The following is an 18683-nucleotide window of genomic DNA, read 5'->3' as shown; positions in this document are numbered from 1 at the left end:
CGGCAAGGATGGGGAAGGTAGAACTGGTTGAAATATACCAGAGAGGTACGACTAGTATTCACGTCGTGGAAAACCTTAAAGATAACCTGAAACAGTATCTGAACCAGTTCTCCTAAAAAATTCCCTTATTACCCGAGCACCAAACCGTGATTTGGAGGCAGGCTCAACAGATATACAGAACTTACTATACACTGCAGCCACAGTTTAGAACTTTAAAGGAGGATATCAAACAAAAAGATTCTTTCGCATAGTGAGAGGACCTGTGGAACTGGGGCTCAAAGGTACAGATACACCCCTGGATTCGGATTATCTCCCATGCCTTAGTTATGCTTCAACTGATACTGATTATATATCTAACATACTTCATTCATTGCACCCGGAAGTCACAAAAAAGGGGCGCTGGCGGAGTTTTAACAGGTGGAGAAGGAATTTGGCAAGTCAGAGGTCTAAATTAAAGGACCAGATGATACAGATGGTCTGACTAGTACTTTTTATGTACCAAAGCTGGATACCTGGCCAGTATCAATGGGTGGCGGTACATAAGGAGGGTGGACAGCACCACTGTAGTTGGCTACCTTGGGCTAGGCCAAGGGGGGGACTGTAAGGGGGGAAATATTAAGATCTTATTGAAAGGGAATGGACTTCTTAAAATGGCCAAGCAGCCAGTGCCTGCAAGTACAGTTAAAGGCCAGGCTGGACAGAGAGGAATCTGAACCTTGCACACCCTCAGAGCCTGTGACCATCAGCAAGGCCAGGTCAAATAGAGAGGAATGCAAATATGATAGATTGGGTGTCTTAGGAGTCAGACCGGAGCCTTAGGTTGAAAAACAACCAAGATTGGGTTTGTTTATAGCAGATAAGGAAAGAACAGATGGTCCTCGTTGAGATGGGAGGGAAGGTCTCCGCCGGGGGTGAAAGTAGGGACAGATGATGCCTGTACCTTGGTACCTTTGTTACTAGAGAGATGTCTGTTTAATGTAAACTATATGCTGAGGAGGTCGGAATCTGGAAACTGTTCTTGTTCGTGATCAAAAACGTATAAATACGGTGAACACTTGTAATTTGGCAGAGTGCTATCTCAAGCTGTATTGAGATGGTTCTCTCCTTGCAATTGCTCGAATAAATGATCGTGACCTGTACCTGAGACTCCTGTGGTCTGTTTGTCAAAGTGACCACAATAGTATGATACATATCTTGCCAGTTGCAAACAGTGGAAGGGACCTGCTGTTTGGTATGATCTGCCAATCTCTGGGACATACAGCCCACATACCTAGCATCACACTGGCATTTTTTTTCAACAATACTCAAGTTCAGTATTACCAAATGATTAGATCTTAGAAAGTTGTATTCTATTTTAATATTCATACATAATATGCACATATTCTGTTTCATGTTATCTGTAGTCTGTTTCTTGGTATCTATTATGCACAAGTGACAAGCATGTTTACTTAAGTCACTACAAAACATCCATAGATTTATTTGTTTAAGTGACTGTTTTAAGCAAGCGGCATGACTTATCGATCAAACTGGCTGAGAAACACACTTCTATCCTATCCATGAGTACCTCCACCGGAGACTCTCACATACTGGCTGAAAATTGTAACCTTTGTAATTGGGACCAAAAAACTCAAAACAGAAGCAAAGCTGTCTCTAAGAAACCAGGTTTTACAATAATCAAAAACCATACTAGGTGCATACATCAGTTCAATGATCGAGAAAAAATATTCTTGATACTCTTAACATGCTAACAGCTTGTTGTCACATGCAACATAAAATGTCAGACTGAAATATCACTATTTACTGCAATGCAACTTTGCATGAGCAACAGCATAGATATATTCACTCAAAGGTCCAAAAATCCAGCATCAAAGCACTTGTATCTTAAGGGGGGAGTCCAAATGGGCTATTTCTACCTAGGTTACCACTTTACATACCTGAATGTCTGGACTTCATGTGTATGTGCAACAATGCTTGTGTGGCAAAGGTGTCTTTACACTTCTCACACTCCAACATCTTGATATCTGAGAGAATAAAGTGCAATATTTCATCAACAGCAAAAGATTATGGTGTTCGAATTAAATATTATTCACTTTTATTATAGTTTACAGTCACCATTGCTGCATTCAATATTGAATGCAGTTTATTATCTGATACTTGAAGGGTTAATGGTCAGGGTTTTCCCACTTCTGACATCATCAGCCTGCAAGCTTCTATTTCTTAATGATGGGGAGATCATGGAGTGATGAGTGCAGAAGTAGAAACCACAGTGCAATGTGTATCACTTTTTAAACAATTGAATTGTGCACAAGGTAACAACTGACCTGAGCTGAATTTACACCCTCTTTCAATACTGGCAGTGAGAACATGTTGGACAAGTTACAATGAGATACATACACCATAGGGTCAGACAATTAATGCATTCTCCATGGCAATGCATCAACAAGAGACCACTTGCCACCCTATCGGCACTCTCTTCTCATACAGTATATGTTGTTTCCCCTGACATTTTCTGTGAATTGCCCTGAGTGCAAGATGTAAAGCTTTGACAAAAAAAACCACACATTAAGAACGATTACATCTATATTCATGCAGCAAGTACATGTGCAATATTTACAATGAATGGCATTTTATATTCCAACTCACACAACATGCCTCTCATTAGACTGTTTACAGACTGACATTTATTGCCCTGGAGAAGTTTACTGTACTCCCTGCACTACATAGAGACACTCATAAGCAGGGTATTAAATAGTTAATAGGGGTGGAGAATAGGGAAGAGGTTAAATTGTGAAATAAATTGAATACATTGCATGTTACAGCCAAAAGAGAACCAAATGTGGCAGAATTATATGAAAATCCACAGTTGGGGGAAAAAAAAAATCAAGGTTAAAATGCCAACATAATACTTTGATTTGATATCACTGGAAAAAAAGAGACATGTTGAAGTTTTTCTTCTTGCAAACAACTTCATTCTACTGAACGATTATTTAATACTAAAGTATGGTCCAAGGAAGCCAAGGATGTTGCTTCTCCTCCATGTTACCCCTCATTTCTTTCTCTGAGGATAGCTTCATGGATGCCACAACTCATCAAGTGGGATTCTTCATTCGTAAATCTACAGAGTGTGATTATAAGTTATTCAATCAGGGAGCTGTTGCAGCTACAATCTAACCTGGTGGATTCAGCATGCTTTGCAACCCATCATAAACAAATCATCACTGCCTTGAGACACATCAATTATCTTACAATTTATCACAAGGGATCAAATATAGGGCTTTCCTACTCTGCATAGCCCAGTGCCAAACCACATATTCATACAGAGATTGAGAAAGGGTACAAAATCAGAAAAAAGATATCACCTGAATGATCAGATTTCATGTGCTTATTCAGAGATGCTGTGCTGCCAAAGGGTTTCTCACATGCTGAGCACACCAGAGTGGCAAACTTCGGAGAACGGTGATTTTGTGCTGCAAAGATGTCAGGGTGGTGAGTGCGATTATGATACCACAGCCCAGACAGTTGCTGCAAAAGATATCACAAAAAGCACACATTAGGACTTAAAGGTCAAGAATGAGAAAGAGCAGGCTGGTCCTCTGGGGCTCCAGTTCACTTAACCTCTCTTCTTTGCATTTGCTGCCCTTGTTCCTTCTAGATGGTAGAGCTCATGGGTATGGGAGATGTTGATGAAGGAAGCTTGACAAGTCACACTCATCCAGGCAAGTGGAGAGTATTCCATCACAATCCTGATTTATGGATGGTGGGCATGCTTTGGATAGTCAGGTGAGCTACTCACCACAGAATTCCCAATGTCTGACCTGCTCTTATAGCCACCATGTTTATATGGCTGGTCCAGTTCAGTTTCTGATCAATGGTGACCCTCAGGATGTTGATAGAGGGGGATTCAACGATGGCATTCCATTGAACATCAAGGGGAGATGGTTAGATTCTCTTTTGCTGGAGATAGTCATTGCCTGGCAATTGTGTTACTTGCCACTTGTCAGCACAAACCTGAATGTTGTCCGACCTGGATATGGGCATAAACTGCTTCAGTATCTGAAGAGTTGCAGATGGTGCTGAACATTATGCAATCATCAGTGAACATCCCCGTTTCTGACCTCATGATGGAGGGATGGTCATCGATAATAAACAATAGTGACAATGTCACAGCAGCTTTATCCCCTTCCACTCCCAATCCAAAATTGGATTATTCAGATGAATGTGCAGGTTAACAGGTAAGCTCCTGTATCACTTTCTAACATCAGTCTGCTGCTCTGTTTCTCAGTTAAAGAGCAGCACAGGTAGCCCTCAAGTGAGCCAAGAATGTCCCACTACACGTCTGAATAGCTCTCTTAATGTTTGTGTTCTTGACCTCAACAAAACATCACTAAAAATTAACTGATAGTTCCTTTTGTACGTGGGGCCTTGCTGTGCCGCATTTTGCTGAGAACAGAGCCAGCACTCCAACTATTCATTGGCTGTGGAACTCGGAGAAGTTGATTTATGCAATGTAAGTAGCAATCTTTCATTAAAGGAATTGTAAAGGGAGAATAAAATTGGGGATGCATGAAGGTTGGCTTAGTGTAGTTCTAACTGTAAGTTACTGACACTGTGGTCATGAGTGGATTTTTAAAGAATTATATTTCTAATCACTACATTTACTATTTCTATAACAAAACTAGCGGTCTTGATCATCATTTAACATTTTAAAACAATGAACCTTATGGTCCTCAACAGTTCAGTGGATAGATATGATCTGCTTCCAAAATAGTCAGCACGCAGCAGGATCAGAGGTTCAAATACTCCATCCATATTTGTGTCAGTTTGGGCTCAGTGGTAGCCCTCCGGCCTCTGAGTATGTAGGTAGTGAGCTTATGTCCCACTTGAGAAGTGAGCACAAAATAAATAAGCTGGCTTCCGCTCCTGATCACTGCCCAATAGTCACCATTCCACATACGTAGACAAGGCCAAGCTGAGCTGTGATGCTGCTGCATTACCAAAACAACAGAGCCTCCTAAAACTCACCATCGGGTCTCAGACATGCACACACACATACACAAGAACAGCCATCTGGCTGAGATAGTGGAGGGCTGCTGCTATTTATGAAACCATACTTCAGAGTGAATTACTGTCTTCAGAAGTAGAGAATTTGAGGGCAAAATAATTAAATGGAATACTTTTGTGTGGATGTTCCATCCTACAAAAGTGAAATGTAATAATCAATATTAATTATATAGAAACTATAACTGCTCAATCTCACCCTCAGTTCAAGGAATCAAATCTCCCACCACTCATGGCTCAAATAGCCTCTAACTCACAAACAAGATATATTTACTCAAAACATCAAAAGCCCACTTTTACAACACAATCCTTTAAATCAAGGTTAGGTCTCCCACTATGCAGTTTGGATATGTGTAAGGGGCAGCAATTTTAATGCTACAATCGATGGTTAAATGATCGAATATATCTGGACTTTTAGCGACATGAGGAAACTAAAAGGGCTTCTAAGAACAAAGCAATTTTCTGTTGGTCAACATAATGTGACATTAATATAATTGAGCCATTTATCTATAATACCTTTCCAGATAGTTTTTTAAATTCACTCATGGGATGTGGGCGTTGCTGGCTAGGCCAGCATTTATTGCCCATCCCTAATTGCCCTTGAGAAGGTGGTGGTGAGCTGCCTTCTTGAACCGTTGCAGTCCATGTGGTGTAGGTACACCCACTTTGCTGTTAGGGAGGGAGTTGCAGGATTTTGACCCAGTGACAGTGAAGGAACGGTGACATATTTCCAAGTCAGGATGGTGTGTGACTTGGAGGGGTACTTCCAGGCAGTGGTGTTCTCGTGTATCTGCTGCCCTTGTCCTTCTAGATGGTAGCGGCCATGGGTTTGGAAGGTGCTGTCTAAGGAGCCTTGGTGAGTTCTGTTACTATATATGTTCAAAACACATGCAAACTCACAAAGTTAGAACATGATTCAATGTTTGGTTCTCAGAATCTGTGTCCTAACTGCCAACCTGATAGGCCTTGTCACAAATATCACAGTTATATGGTTTTCCACCAATATGTGTGACCATGTGCCTTTCCAGAAGCGATGGTGCACTAAAGTTCTTTCCACAAATGTCACAGGGATTGTACTCAGGAGGATGCACTTCCTGGATGTGCTTCTTGTGCTCCTCTAGAGTTGGAAAACTCATCCGGCACTTCTGACAATCATACGGGTCTTCAACATCTGCAATGGTCAGAAAAAAACCTCTTATTTACATCAGTTAATTGGGGGTATTAGGCACTGTTAACCAATTGCTCCAAATGATCACTGACTTGGAGAGAGCAATCCTCTTGCTTGGAATTGGTGTGGCATGACAGTTGAGCACTTTGATTAGCTTTACAACGTGTCAGATTTATCACATTGATCAAGGGTTTTAAAATGGTGATTTTTTTTCAATCCCCAGCCACTTGCAATGATAAAGCATGTTTCATAGATCACAGAAAAAACACGTTGCTTTATAAAGCATGCCTCACTTTTTTGCCAATCCTGACAATTAAGAATGGAGTTTTGTTTGCACAACCACTTTCATGGAGATCAAACCTCAATCAGCCTGATTGATGGGCTTGACTTCCAGCCAGCAGGGACCACTCTGGAGCAGGCTGCAGCCTGAGGTTGGCAGCCAGCATCTGCAAGTGGGCTTAAGTGCACAAGGCTGGTAGGTGGGACAGGGGCTCTGAACTGTCATCACATCGGGGCAGTGGGGCGGTGGTGGACCAATCCAAGGAGAGGAATTAGGCTTGGGGATCCGGAGGTTGAGCAGGGGGTAGCCCCTCCTGACCTACAAACAGTGCTGTAAACACACTTAATTTTTCCCTGCTTTCCTCAAGCTGCCAGGTTTCATAAGGCCTAGGGAACTGGCCAACCAAGATTAAACTGCAAAGCATGTTAAATATGAGTTTCCCGATCTTATTAAAATATTTAAAATGCCAAACCGGCCCAGATTGCCTCTGTTAAATCCAGGGTTGGGTGGGTAAGAGTTCTCTATTTTCATAATTTTAACATCTTTCTACATATTTCTGGGGGTCAAAATTCACCCCTTTATTTCAGTTAATATTTCATCAAAAACACTTTTCTCATAGCTTGACTGCCTCTGTTCCACTATCGTAATCCCAAGTTGACAAAAACCTTTTAAAAAACACAAAATTGGAACAAGGATCTCTGTATTTGTAATAGTCTGTTCATTATGAACTTTGTTACTTAATCTTGATTGATGCTGTTGGAGTGCCCTTGAAATGAAAACCAAATATCCACAGAACATGTTTACATGCACGCTCAGGACTTTGCATGAGAGATTTCGCACAACTTGTTTACACATGGACGAGTAATGGAGAGGGTGGGCTTCCTCTAAACTAGGGGTCCTCACTCTTTATGCCATCTCAGATTCCCCAGTTGAAACCCCAGCCTTTAAAAACTTTTCAGACATTGCTGCCATTGTTCTACACTTCACTGAATTTTCCAAATCCACCTTTGTTTCAGCCCCCATGAGCAACGAACCCGAAGCCATAAAACTCCAACTCCACCTTCCTCATAGACCACTGAGGCTGAGCTAGACTGTTTGTAATGCTGACGTTTTTTGACCTGGTATACGTCCCCTCCACCATCAGGACTAACTACTTTCATCTCCATAACATCACCAGTCTCCACTCATCTCCAAAATCATCCAGATCTTTGATAGCTCTATACTTGACTATTATAATGCTAATCTGGCCAGCCACCCATCTTGCGCCCTCAGTAAACTTGAGCTCATTCAAATCAAAGGTTATTGAGGGTAGATGGGAACCTGGAATTTAACCAACTTCTGCTCCTATTTCATATATTCGTATTCTGCAAGCATTCGAATTGCACCATTCCCATTCACCCAGCACCGTTATGCTCAATGGTCCAGCAACTGCTCAATTTTAAAATTATCATCCTTGTTTTCAAATCTTTTCATGGCCCTGCTTCTCCCAATCTCTGTAATCTCCTCCAGCACTGCAACCCTCTGAGATCTCAGCAGAGATCTGCCCCTTGCATAAGCTCAATTTTAATCACTCCGCCATAAGTGGCCTTGTCTTCAGCTGCCTAGGTCCCAAGGCCATAAGACCATAAGACATAGGAGCAGAAATTAGGCCATTCAGCCCATCGAGTCTGCTCCGCCATTCAATCATGTCTGATAAGTTTCTCAACCCCATTCTCCCCGTAACCTTTGATCCCTTTACCAATCAAGAACCTATCTATCTCGGTCTTAAATACACTCAATGACCTGGCCTCCACTGCCTTCTGTGGCAATGAATTCCATAGATTCACCACTCTCTGGCTAAAGAAGTTTCTCCTCATCTCTGTTCTAAAAGGTCTTCCCTTTACTCTGAGGCTGGGGCCTCGGGTCCTAGTCTCTCCTACTAATGGAAACATCTTCTCCATGTCCACTCTATCCAGGCCTTTCAGTATTCTGTAAGTTTCAATCAGATCCCCCCTCATCCTTCTAAACTCCATCAAGGATAGACCCAGAGTCCTCAAACATTCCACATACGTTAAGCCTTTCATTCCTGGGATCGTTCTCGTGAATCTCCTCTGGACCCTCTCCAGAGCCAGCACATGCTTCCTGAGATACGGGGCCCAAAATTGCTCACAATATTCTAAATGTGGTCTGACCAGAGCCTTATAAAGCATCAGCAGCACATCCCTGCTTTTATATTCTAGTCCTCTCGAAATAAATGCCAACATTGCATTTGCCTTCCTAACTACCGACTCAACCTGCAAGTTAACCTTAAGAGAAACCTGGACTAGGACTCCCAAGTCCCTTTGCACTCCTGAATTCTCTCCCCATTTAGAAAATAGTCTATGTCTCTATTCTTCCTACCAAAGTGCATGACCTCACACTTCCCCATGTTGTATTCCATCTGCCACTTCTTTGCCCATTCTCCTAAACTGTCTAAATCCTTCTGCAGCCTCCCCGCCTCCTCAATACTACCTGTCCCTCCACCCCTTTGCATCATCTGCAAACTTAGCCAGGATGCCCTCAGTTCCTTCACCTAGATCATTAATGTATAAAGTGAAAAGTTGTGGTCCCAACAGTGACCCCTGCTGAACTCCACTAGTCACTGGCCGCCATACTGAGAAGGACCCCCTTATCCCCACTCTCTGCCTCCTGCCAGACAGCCAATCTTCTATCCATGCTAGTACCTTGCCTCTAATACCATGGGCTCTTATCTTACTGAGCAGCCTCCTGTGCGGCACTTTGTCAAAGGCCTTCTGGAAGTCCAAGTAGATAACATCCTTTGGCTCTCCTTTGTCTAACCTACTCATTACCTCGTCAAAGAATTTTAACAGATTTGTCAGGCATGACCTCCCCTTGATGAAACCATGCTGACTTTGCCCAATTTTACCATGCACTTCCATGTATTCTGAAATCTCATCCTTAATAATGGACTCTAAAATCTTGCCAATGACCGAGGTCAGGCTAATTGGCCTGTAATTTCCCATCTTTTGCCTCACTCCCTTCTTAAACAGGGGGTTACATTAGTGATTTTCCAGTCCTCTGGGACCCTCCCTGACTTCACTGATTCCTGAAAGATCACCACTAATGCCTCCACTATCTCTTCAGCTATCTCCTTCAGAATTTTGGGGTGTAATCCATCTGGTCCAGGTGTTTATCCACCTTCAGACCTTGCAGTTTTCCTAGCACCTTCTCCTTGGTAATGGCCACCATAATCACCTCTGCCCACCGACTCTCTTGAACTTTGGGGATGTCACTCGTGTCTTCCTCCGTGAAGACTGACGCAAAGTACCTATTCAGTTCATCCGCCATTTCTTTGTTCCCCATTATTACTTCTCCAGCATCATTTTCCAGTGGCCCAATGTCCACTTCTGCCTCTGTCTTACCCTTTATATATCTAAAAAAAACTCTTGCAATCTTCTTTTTTATTACGGTCTAGTTTACTCTCATACTTAATCTTCTCTCTCCTTATTTCTTTTTTAGTTGTCTTCTGTTGGTCTTTATAGGCTTCCCAATCTCCTGGCTTCCCACTGCTCTTCGCCGCATTGTATGCTTTCTCTTTAGCTTTTATGCTGTCCCTGATTTCCCTTGTCAGCCATGGTTGCCTCGTCCTCCCTTTAGTATGCTTCTTCTTCCTAGGGATGAATTTTTGCTGTGTCTCCTAAATTACTCCCAGAAACTCCTGCCTTTGCTGTTCCACTGTGTTTCCTGCTAGGCTCATCTCCCAGTCAATTCTGGCCAGCTCCGCCCTCATGCCTCTGTAGTTACCTTTATTCAACTGTAATACCATTACATCTGATTCCAGCTTTTTCCTCTCAAATTGCAGGGTAAATTCTATCATATTATGGTCACTAAGGGTTCCTTCACCTTAAATTCCCTTATCAAATCTGCCTCATTACACATCACTAAATCTAGAATTGCCTGTTCCCTAGTGGGCTCCATCATAAGCTGCTCCAAAAAGCCATCTTGGAGACATTCCACAAATTCCTTTTCTTGGGATCCACTCCCAACCTGATTTTCCCTGTCTACCTGCATACTGAAATCCCCCATGATCACTGTAACCTTGCCTTTCTTACATGCCTTTTCTATCTCCTGATATATCTTGTGCCCCACATCCTGACTACTGTTTGGAGGCCTGTACATAACTCCCGTTATGATTTTTTTACCTTTGCTAAGTTCTGGAATTTGTTCCCTAAATCACTCCACTTCTCTCCTCCTTTAAGATGCTCCTTAAAACCTTAGCTCTTGGTCACCTGTCCTGATTTTTCATGGCTCAGTGTCAAATTTTATTTGATAAAGCTCCTATGAAGCACCTTGGGAGATTTCCCTACACTAATGACCCTTTATAAATGCAAGCTGTTGTACTGACAGCAACATTTTGAGTTATCTGAATGGCCATTTGGCATGAAACAAAAATTATATTTCTCCAAGCAAATACCAGAAAGGCCAGGAATATTGGTATGTTGTAAACAACTAGGCTGTGTCCACCGAGGCAGTTGTAGAGAGAGAGAGAGATAGGAAAAGTGCTACCAACAGAAATAGCCAAATGTATGAGCCATCCAGAGAGGGAATAAAAAGCAAAGGCACAAAGCCACTCAAAATGAAGCAAAGTTTGGAAGAAACAGAGAAAGAGTGCCCTGAAGTGAGGCCATTATATTTTAACTGTGGCCAAAGCTATTTAATGCTGTAACATTTCTAGCTTGATAAGTTATCCATTGACACATTGTGAGCATCACCATGGCAGTTCCATAGTAATTTATGATCAGCATCAATGCTGCACTACTCAATGTCTCCAGATAGTGTTTCTCTATTTAGCACCAGATTCTGAAAGCCTTCACTTTCCAGGTTTTCATTCCACATACGTTCATCTTCATCAAAAATTAATCCATTTTTTCAAATGCCACCTGAAAATCCATTTGCATTATATATCACTGGATTGATGCCATCCATCAATTTTGCTACCTTTTGATAGATTTCACATGATGAGAAAGGCACACAGGGCACTCCGACTTATTGTGCCCTTGTTTAACATGGCATATGAGAAGCGAAGCAGTGAGGCAAAATTCAGTAGTGTTCAAATATAATGTTAGTGCAGAGCACCTCATTCATACTCACTGTGAAATGAACGTAGGTGCATGGAGAGCCCATTGGCCTGGCTAAATCCTTTGCCACATTCCCGGCAGACATATGGCTTGTCCCCAGTGTGGGTCCGTACATGACGCGTTAACTCAATTGACTGGGCAAACACTGCTTCACAGTACTGGCACCCGTACATTTTCCCTATTTGCAAAAGGTTCAGGAGATTAAAGGGACTTATAAAGCCATGACACAGATTCCAGAACATAATGGTTTCAAACTTTTTTTTTCTTTATTCTTTCATGGGATGTGGGTGTTGCTGGCAATGCCAGCATTTGTTGCCTATTCCTAATTGCCCTTGAACTGACTGGCTTGCTAGGCCATTTGAGAGGGCAGTTAAAAGTCAACCACATTACTGCTGCTCTGGAGTCACATGTAGGCCAGATGTGTAAGGATGGCAGATTTTCTCCCCTAAAGGACATTAGTGAGCCAGATGGGTTTTTACAATAATCGATGATAGTTTCAAAGTAAAAGTAAAATACTATGGATGCTGGAAATCTGAAACAAAAACAGAAAACACTGGAAAAATTCAGCAGATCTAACAGCACCTGTGGAGAGAAAAACAGAGTTAACGTTACGAGTCCGTATGGCTGTTCTTCAGAGCTGATAGATAATTTCATGGTCACCATTACTGACAGTAGCTTTATATTCCAGGTTTATTAAGTGAATTCAATTCCACCAGCTGCCATGGCGGGATTATGCTCCCGGAGTGCCTCTGGATTATTAGTCCAGTGATATTACCACTAGGTCACCATCCCCCCCCAAACAGGGTTAATTGTTCAGAAAATATATATGTTATAAATTACATCTAATCTTATTAACCCACATAAAACATCAGACAGGTGTACGCATTGAGCACAAGCAGGAGGGGATTAATTTAAACAGTACTAATTTCTCCTCTCACCACCCATCCATAAACAGAAGGATGCTTGATTTGAAAGCAAAATACTGCAGGTGCTGGAAATCTGAAATAAAAACAAAAGCTGCGAAACTCAGCAGGTCTGGCAGCATCTGTTGAGTGGGAACAAGAGAGTTCACGTTTCGAATCTGTAAGACTCTTCTTCAGAACTCTGAAGAAGAGTCATGCAGACTCAAAATGTTAACTCTGTTTCTCTCTCCACAGATGCTGCCAGGTGTTTTGATTTGGTTCCCTCTTTATAAGCGGTGACATATTTCCTAATCCCTCAGTTTTGGTGTGATCCAATTTTCTGCTAACAACCCACAGCAAACTCAAGATTGAGTTCATCCTAAGGGTTAGTTTATTTGCTCGAACATGGGAGGGTGCAAATGTTACCCCCTTTGCATTCAAACAGCAAAAGAGGGCTAGAGAAAGGAAAGGTTTAAGTGCAGAGTCCACAGAGAAAATAAATATTGTTTCACGTGGGTCTCAGAGTCCAGAATCAAAGTCCAATGAATTATTACATATGAACAAGGATCAGTAGGCCATTTAGCCCCTTGAGCCTACCCTGCCATTTAATAAGATCATGGCTGACCTGATAGTAATCTGAAATCTGCAACCCACCCACCGCCAATAATCTAACACTCCCTTTCTTATCAAGAGTCTATCCACCTCTGCCTTAAAAATATTCTTCCGTGGAGGTTATTGACCCAAAAACCGACGCTGGATAATTCATTTTTCCAGTGATGTTGACTTCACATGATGAGACAGGCAGGCAGAGTTGAATCAATCTTGTAGGCGATGGTTCAGAATTTCCAGTAGCAGTGTAGATGGGGCCAGGTGTGCAACCCAAGCCAGAGCTCCTTGTCTGTGAGGTTGCTAGTTAGATGGCAAAATGGCAGACTGATTTTGTAATCCAGCATGCCAATATTACTGGTTGCACCAGCCAGGGATCCATATCACATGACTCCCAATTCTCCACACTGTCTCTGACAAGGGGCGTGTACCCCCCCCCCCCCACCCGGGTCGCTGAGATTGTTCAACGTCTCAATCATTAAGAATTAAAGGAAGGTTGTGGGGCCATTTGTCTTAGCAGATGAGCAGACTCCTGCTGGTCAGCTGGGATTATGAAATGCAAATGGTCTTTGTATAGCTCTTGGAATTTGGTCTTTGCAATCAACAGGAGAGTCGTCAGTAGCTCTTCAGGGATAATGAGGAGCGAGTTTCTCCAATGCTGCCAGGTAGATTATTTTGTTCAAGGTCACAGACAGATACAGATTCAGTCATTTTAGAGATAACAAAGAGCGTGTCTTTATATATATCTTATTAAAAAATTATACAGGGTGAGGTCTTAGTCCCTCGCACAGCGATTAGACCATCATGCCGTTCAATTAAATCATGGCTGATTTGTACCTTATCTCCATCTACCTGCCTTGATTCTAGAGACAGACAGTGCCATGCTGGTATTGGCACTGGACTAGTAATCCAGAGACCAAGGGTAATGCTCTGGGACCTGGGTTCAAATTCTACCAAGGCAGATATTGAGATTTGAATTCAGTAAACACCTGGAATTAGAAGTCTGACGATGACCATGAAACCATTGTCATAAAAATCATCTGGTTCACTAATATCCTTTAGGGAAGGAAACCTGCTGTGTCAGCAATGGTCACAGCAATGTGGTTGATTCTTAAATGCCCTCTGAAATGGTCTAGCAAGCCACTCAGTTGTATTAAACCTCTAAAAAGCCTAAAAGGAATGGAACCGGACAGACCACTCAGAATCAATCTAGGCCCTGGAAATGACAACGGCAAACTCAGCCCTACTGACCTTGCAACGACCTCTTTACTAACACCTTACTTACTGTGTCAAAATTGGGAGACAGACAGTCATATGCGCAGAATCATATCTTACAGACAACGTCCCAGGCCACCACCATCCTTGGGTATGTCCTGTCCCACGGGCAAGACAGACTCAGCAGAGGTGGCAGCACAGTGGTATGCAGTCGAGAGGGAGTTGCCCGGGGAGTCCTCAACATCGATTCTGGACCCCATGAAGTCTCATGGCATCAGGTAAAACATGGGCAAGGAAACCTCCTGCTAGTTACCACATAGCATACCCCCTCCCCCACACTCGGCTGATGAATCAGTGCTCCTCCATGCTGAACACCACTTGGAGGAAGCACTGAGGGCACGGGATGTGCATTGGGCAGGGGACTTCAATGTCCATCACCAGGAATGGCACAGTGGCAACAGTACAGGCCGAGCTGGCTGACCCCAAAAGGACATGGCTGCTAGACTGGGTCTGGGGCAGGTGGTGAGGGAACCAACAAGAAGGAAAAACATACCTGACCTCATCCTCACCAACCTGGACTAAACTGCCTGTCCATGATGCATGTGTCCATGACCGTATCAGTAGGAATGACTACTGCACGGTCCTTGTGGAGACAAAGTCCTGTTTTTCCATTGAGGATACTCTACATCGTGTTGTGTGGCACTACCACTGTGCTACATGAGACAGATTTCGAACAGATGTAGCAACTCAAGACTGGGCATCCATGAAGCACTGTGGGCTATTAGCAACAGCAGCAGAATTGTACTCAACCACAATATGTAACCCCAATTTACCATTACCACCAAGACAGGGGATCAAACCTGCTTCAATGAAGGCTGCAGGAGGGCATGACATTAACAGCACCAGGCATACCTAAAAATGAGGTGTCAAGCAACAACACAAGAACTATTTGCGTACCAAACAGCAAGTGATAGAGAGAGCTAAGCGATTCCACAACCAATGGAACAAATCCAAGCTCTGCAACATCCAGTCGTGCACGGTGCTGGACGATTAAACAACTTATTGGAGTCGTAGTCTCGACAAATATCCCCATCGTCAACGATGGAAGAGCCTAGCACATCAGTGCAAAAGATAAGGCTGAAGCATTTGCTATAATCTTTAGCCAGAAGTGTCGAGTGGATGTTCCACCTTGGCCTCCTTTGGAGGACCCCAGCATCACAGATGCCAGCCTTCAGCCAATTTGATTCACTCCACATGATATCAAGAAATGGTTGAAGGCACTGGTTACTGCAAAGGCTATGGGCCCTGACAATATTCCGGCAATAGTACTGAAGGCTTGTGCTCCAGAACTTGCTGCTCCCCTAGCCAAGCTGTTGCAGTACAGCTACAACACTGGCAATGTGGAAATTGCCCAGGTATGTCCTGTACATAAAAAGCAGGACAAATCCAACACAGCCAATTACTGACTGATCAGTCTAATGATGGAAGGGGTAATCAACAGTGCTATCAAGAGGTACTTGCTTAGCAATAACCTGCTCACTCATGCTCAGTTTTGGTTCAGCCAGGGCCACTCAGCTCCTGGCCTTGTTACAGCCTTGGTTCAAACATGGACAAAAGAGCTGAACTCCAGAGGTGAGGCAAGCGTGAACGCCCTTGACATCAAGGCAGTATTTAACCGAGCGTAGCCCCAAGGAGCCCTAGCAAAACTGAGGTCAATGAGAATCAAGGGGAAATCTCTCCACTGGTTGGATTCATGCCTAGCACAATGAAAGATATTTGTGATTGCTGGAGGTCAATCATCTCAGATCCAGGACATCACTGCAGGAGTTCCTCAGGGTAGAGTCCTAAGTCCAACCATCTTCAGCTGCTTCATCAATGACCTCCCTTCCATCATAAGGTCAGGCGTGGGGATGTTCACTGATGATTGCACTATGTTCAGCACCATTCTCAACTCCTCAGATACTGATGTAGCCCATGTCAAATGCAACAAGAACTGGACAATTTCCAGACATGGGCTGACAAATGGCAAGTAACATTCACACCACACAAGTGCCAGGCAACGACGATCTCCAACAAGAAAGAATCCAACCATCGCCCTTGACATTCAATGGCATTATTATCAGTGGTAATGATCACTATCAACATCCAGAAACTAAACTGGACAAGCCATTTAAACATTGTGACTACAAGAGCAGGTCAGAGGTTAGGAACCCTGCAGCGAGTATACATAAATGATTTGGAGGAAAATGTAACTGGGCTAATTAGTAAGTTTGAAGACGACACTAAGGTTGGAGGAGTTGCAGATAGTGAAGAGGATTGTCAAAGGATACAACAGGATATAGATCGGTTGGAGACTTGGGCGGAGAAATGCAGATGGAGTCTAATCCGGACAAATGCAAGGTAATGCATGTGGAAGGTCTAATACAGGTAGGAATTACACAGTAAATGGCAGAACCCTTAAGTGCATTGATGGGCAGAGGGATCTGGGTACACAGGTCCCTGAAAGTGGCAATGCTGGTGGATAAGGTAGTCAGAAAGGCATATGGCATGCTTGCCTTCATTGGCAGGGGTATTGAGTATAAAAGCTGGGAAGTCATGCTGCAGCTGTATACAACCTTGGTTAGGCCACACTTGGAATATTGCATGCAATTCTGGTCGCCACATTACCAGAAGGATATGGAGGCGTTGGATAGGGTGCAGAAGAGATTTACCAGGATGCTGCCTGGTCTGAAGGTTATTAGCCAAGAGGAGAGGTTGGAGAAACTCGGATTGTTCTCACTAGAGCGACAGAGATTGAGGGGCGACTTGATAGAAGTTTACAAAATTACAAGTGGCATGGACAGAGTAGATAGTCAGAAGCTTTTTCCCAGGATGGAAGAGTCAATTACTAGGGGACATAGATTTAAGGTGAGAGGAGAAAACTATAGAGGAGATGTGCAGGGCCAGTTTTTTACGTAGAGGGTAGTGAGTGTCTGGAATTTGCTGCCAGAGGAGGTGGTGGAAGCAGGTACGATAGTGGTATTTAAGAGACAGCTTGACAAATACATGAATAGGTGGAAATAAAGGGATACGGACCCCAGAAGTGCAAAATGCTTTAGGTGACAGGCAATATGATTGGCGAAGGCTCGGAGGGCCGAAGGGCTTGTTCCTGTGCTGTACTTTTCTTTGTTCTTTGTTCTAACCTCCTTACTTCTAAAAACCTGCCCACCACCTACAAGGCACAAGTCAGGACTGTGATGTAATACTCTCCAATTGCCTGGATGAGTGCAGCTCCAACAACACTCAAGAAGCGTGTCACTATCCAGGACAACAGTCTGCTTGATTGGCACCCTTTCCACAAAAATTCTCTCTTTCCACCACTAACATGCAGTGGCAGCAGTGTGAACCATCTACAAAGTGCACTGCAGAAACACACCAAGCAAGCCTCCTTAGATAGCACCTTCCAAACGCATGACCACTACCATCTAGAAGGACACAGGCAGCAGTCAGATGGAAAACCACCACCTGCAAATACCCTTCCAAGCCACTCACCTTCCTGAGTTGGAAAAATATCATTGTTCCTTCACTGTCACTGGGTCAAAATTCTGGATCTCCCTCCCTCACAGCACTGTGGGTATGTCTACACCACATGGACTGCAGCAGTTCAAGAAGGCAGCCCACCACCGCCTTAGGGATGGGCAATAAATGCTGGCTTAGCCTGTGACCCCCAATCACACAAAAGAAAAAACCCTTAATACCCCTACTTAACAAAAATCTATCACTCAGTTTTTAAATTTTCAATTGACTCCCAGTCTCAACAGCTTTTCAGGCAACAGAAGTCCAGATTTCCACCACCCTTTAAGAGCAGCTTCCTGATATCAACCATGTACAACATTAATTCTAATTTTAAGGCTACACCCCCTTGTTGGACTTCTCAATCAGGAATTACAGTTTATGAATCTTATTGAATCCTGTAACCACTTTGAACACCTCAATTGAATCACCCCTCAATCCTCTATAATTAAGGGAATAGGGGCATAGTCTATACAACCTGTCCTGATAACTTAGCCCTGGTATCGTTATGCTCAATCTATGCTGCACCCCTCCTAGGGCAACACATCCTTTCTGAAATGCAGTGCCTAGAACTGAATGCAATACTCTAGATGGAGTCTCACCAGTACAGCCAGAACGTAATTTCCACCCCCTTTGTATTTGATTCCTCTCGAAAAAGATCAATATTCTGTAAGGCATTTAAATTATTCTTTACACATGTCCATTAGTTTTTAGTCATTTCTGTGCTTAGACCCCCAAATCTCTTTGCTTCTGTTCATCTGCAGTTCCCAGCTTCTTACCATTTT

At 43.2% G+C, this 18683-nt stretch overlaps 1 protein-coding gene across 6 annotated transcripts in view; it reads right to left on the bottom strand.

Annotated features, from left to right (window-relative positions):
* The window catches only part of zbtb40 (zinc finger and BTB domain containing 40), a 98421-nt gene that overhangs the window by 22729 nt on the left and 57009 nt on the right, over window positions 1-18683 (bottom strand). For all 6 annotated transcript variants that reach the window (XM_041206292.1, XM_041206289.1, XM_041206295.1 and 3 more), the window contains 4 exons: window positions 11637-11801; window positions 6015-6229; window positions 3360-3522; window positions 1935-2021 (listed from right to left, as the gene is read on the bottom strand). In XM_041206292.1, coding sequence (XP_041062226.1) covers window positions 1935-2021; window positions 3360-3522; window positions 6015-6229; window positions 11637-11801 — 630 coding nt within the window. The remainder of the gene's footprint in view (window positions 1-1934; window positions 2022-3359; window positions 3523-6014; window positions 6230-11636; window positions 11802-18683) is intronic.

Source organism: Carcharodon carcharias, chromosome 15 (genome assembly GCF_017639515.1).
Source record: "Carcharodon carcharias isolate sCarCar2 chromosome 15, sCarCar2.pri, whole genome shotgun sequence".
Classification (NCBI taxonomy): Eukaryota; Metazoa; Chordata; class Chondrichthyes; order Lamniformes; family Lamnidae; genus Carcharodon; species Carcharodon carcharias.
Note: the sequence above shows the minus strand (reverse complement) of the source record. Positions and strands in the feature narration are given on the sequence as shown.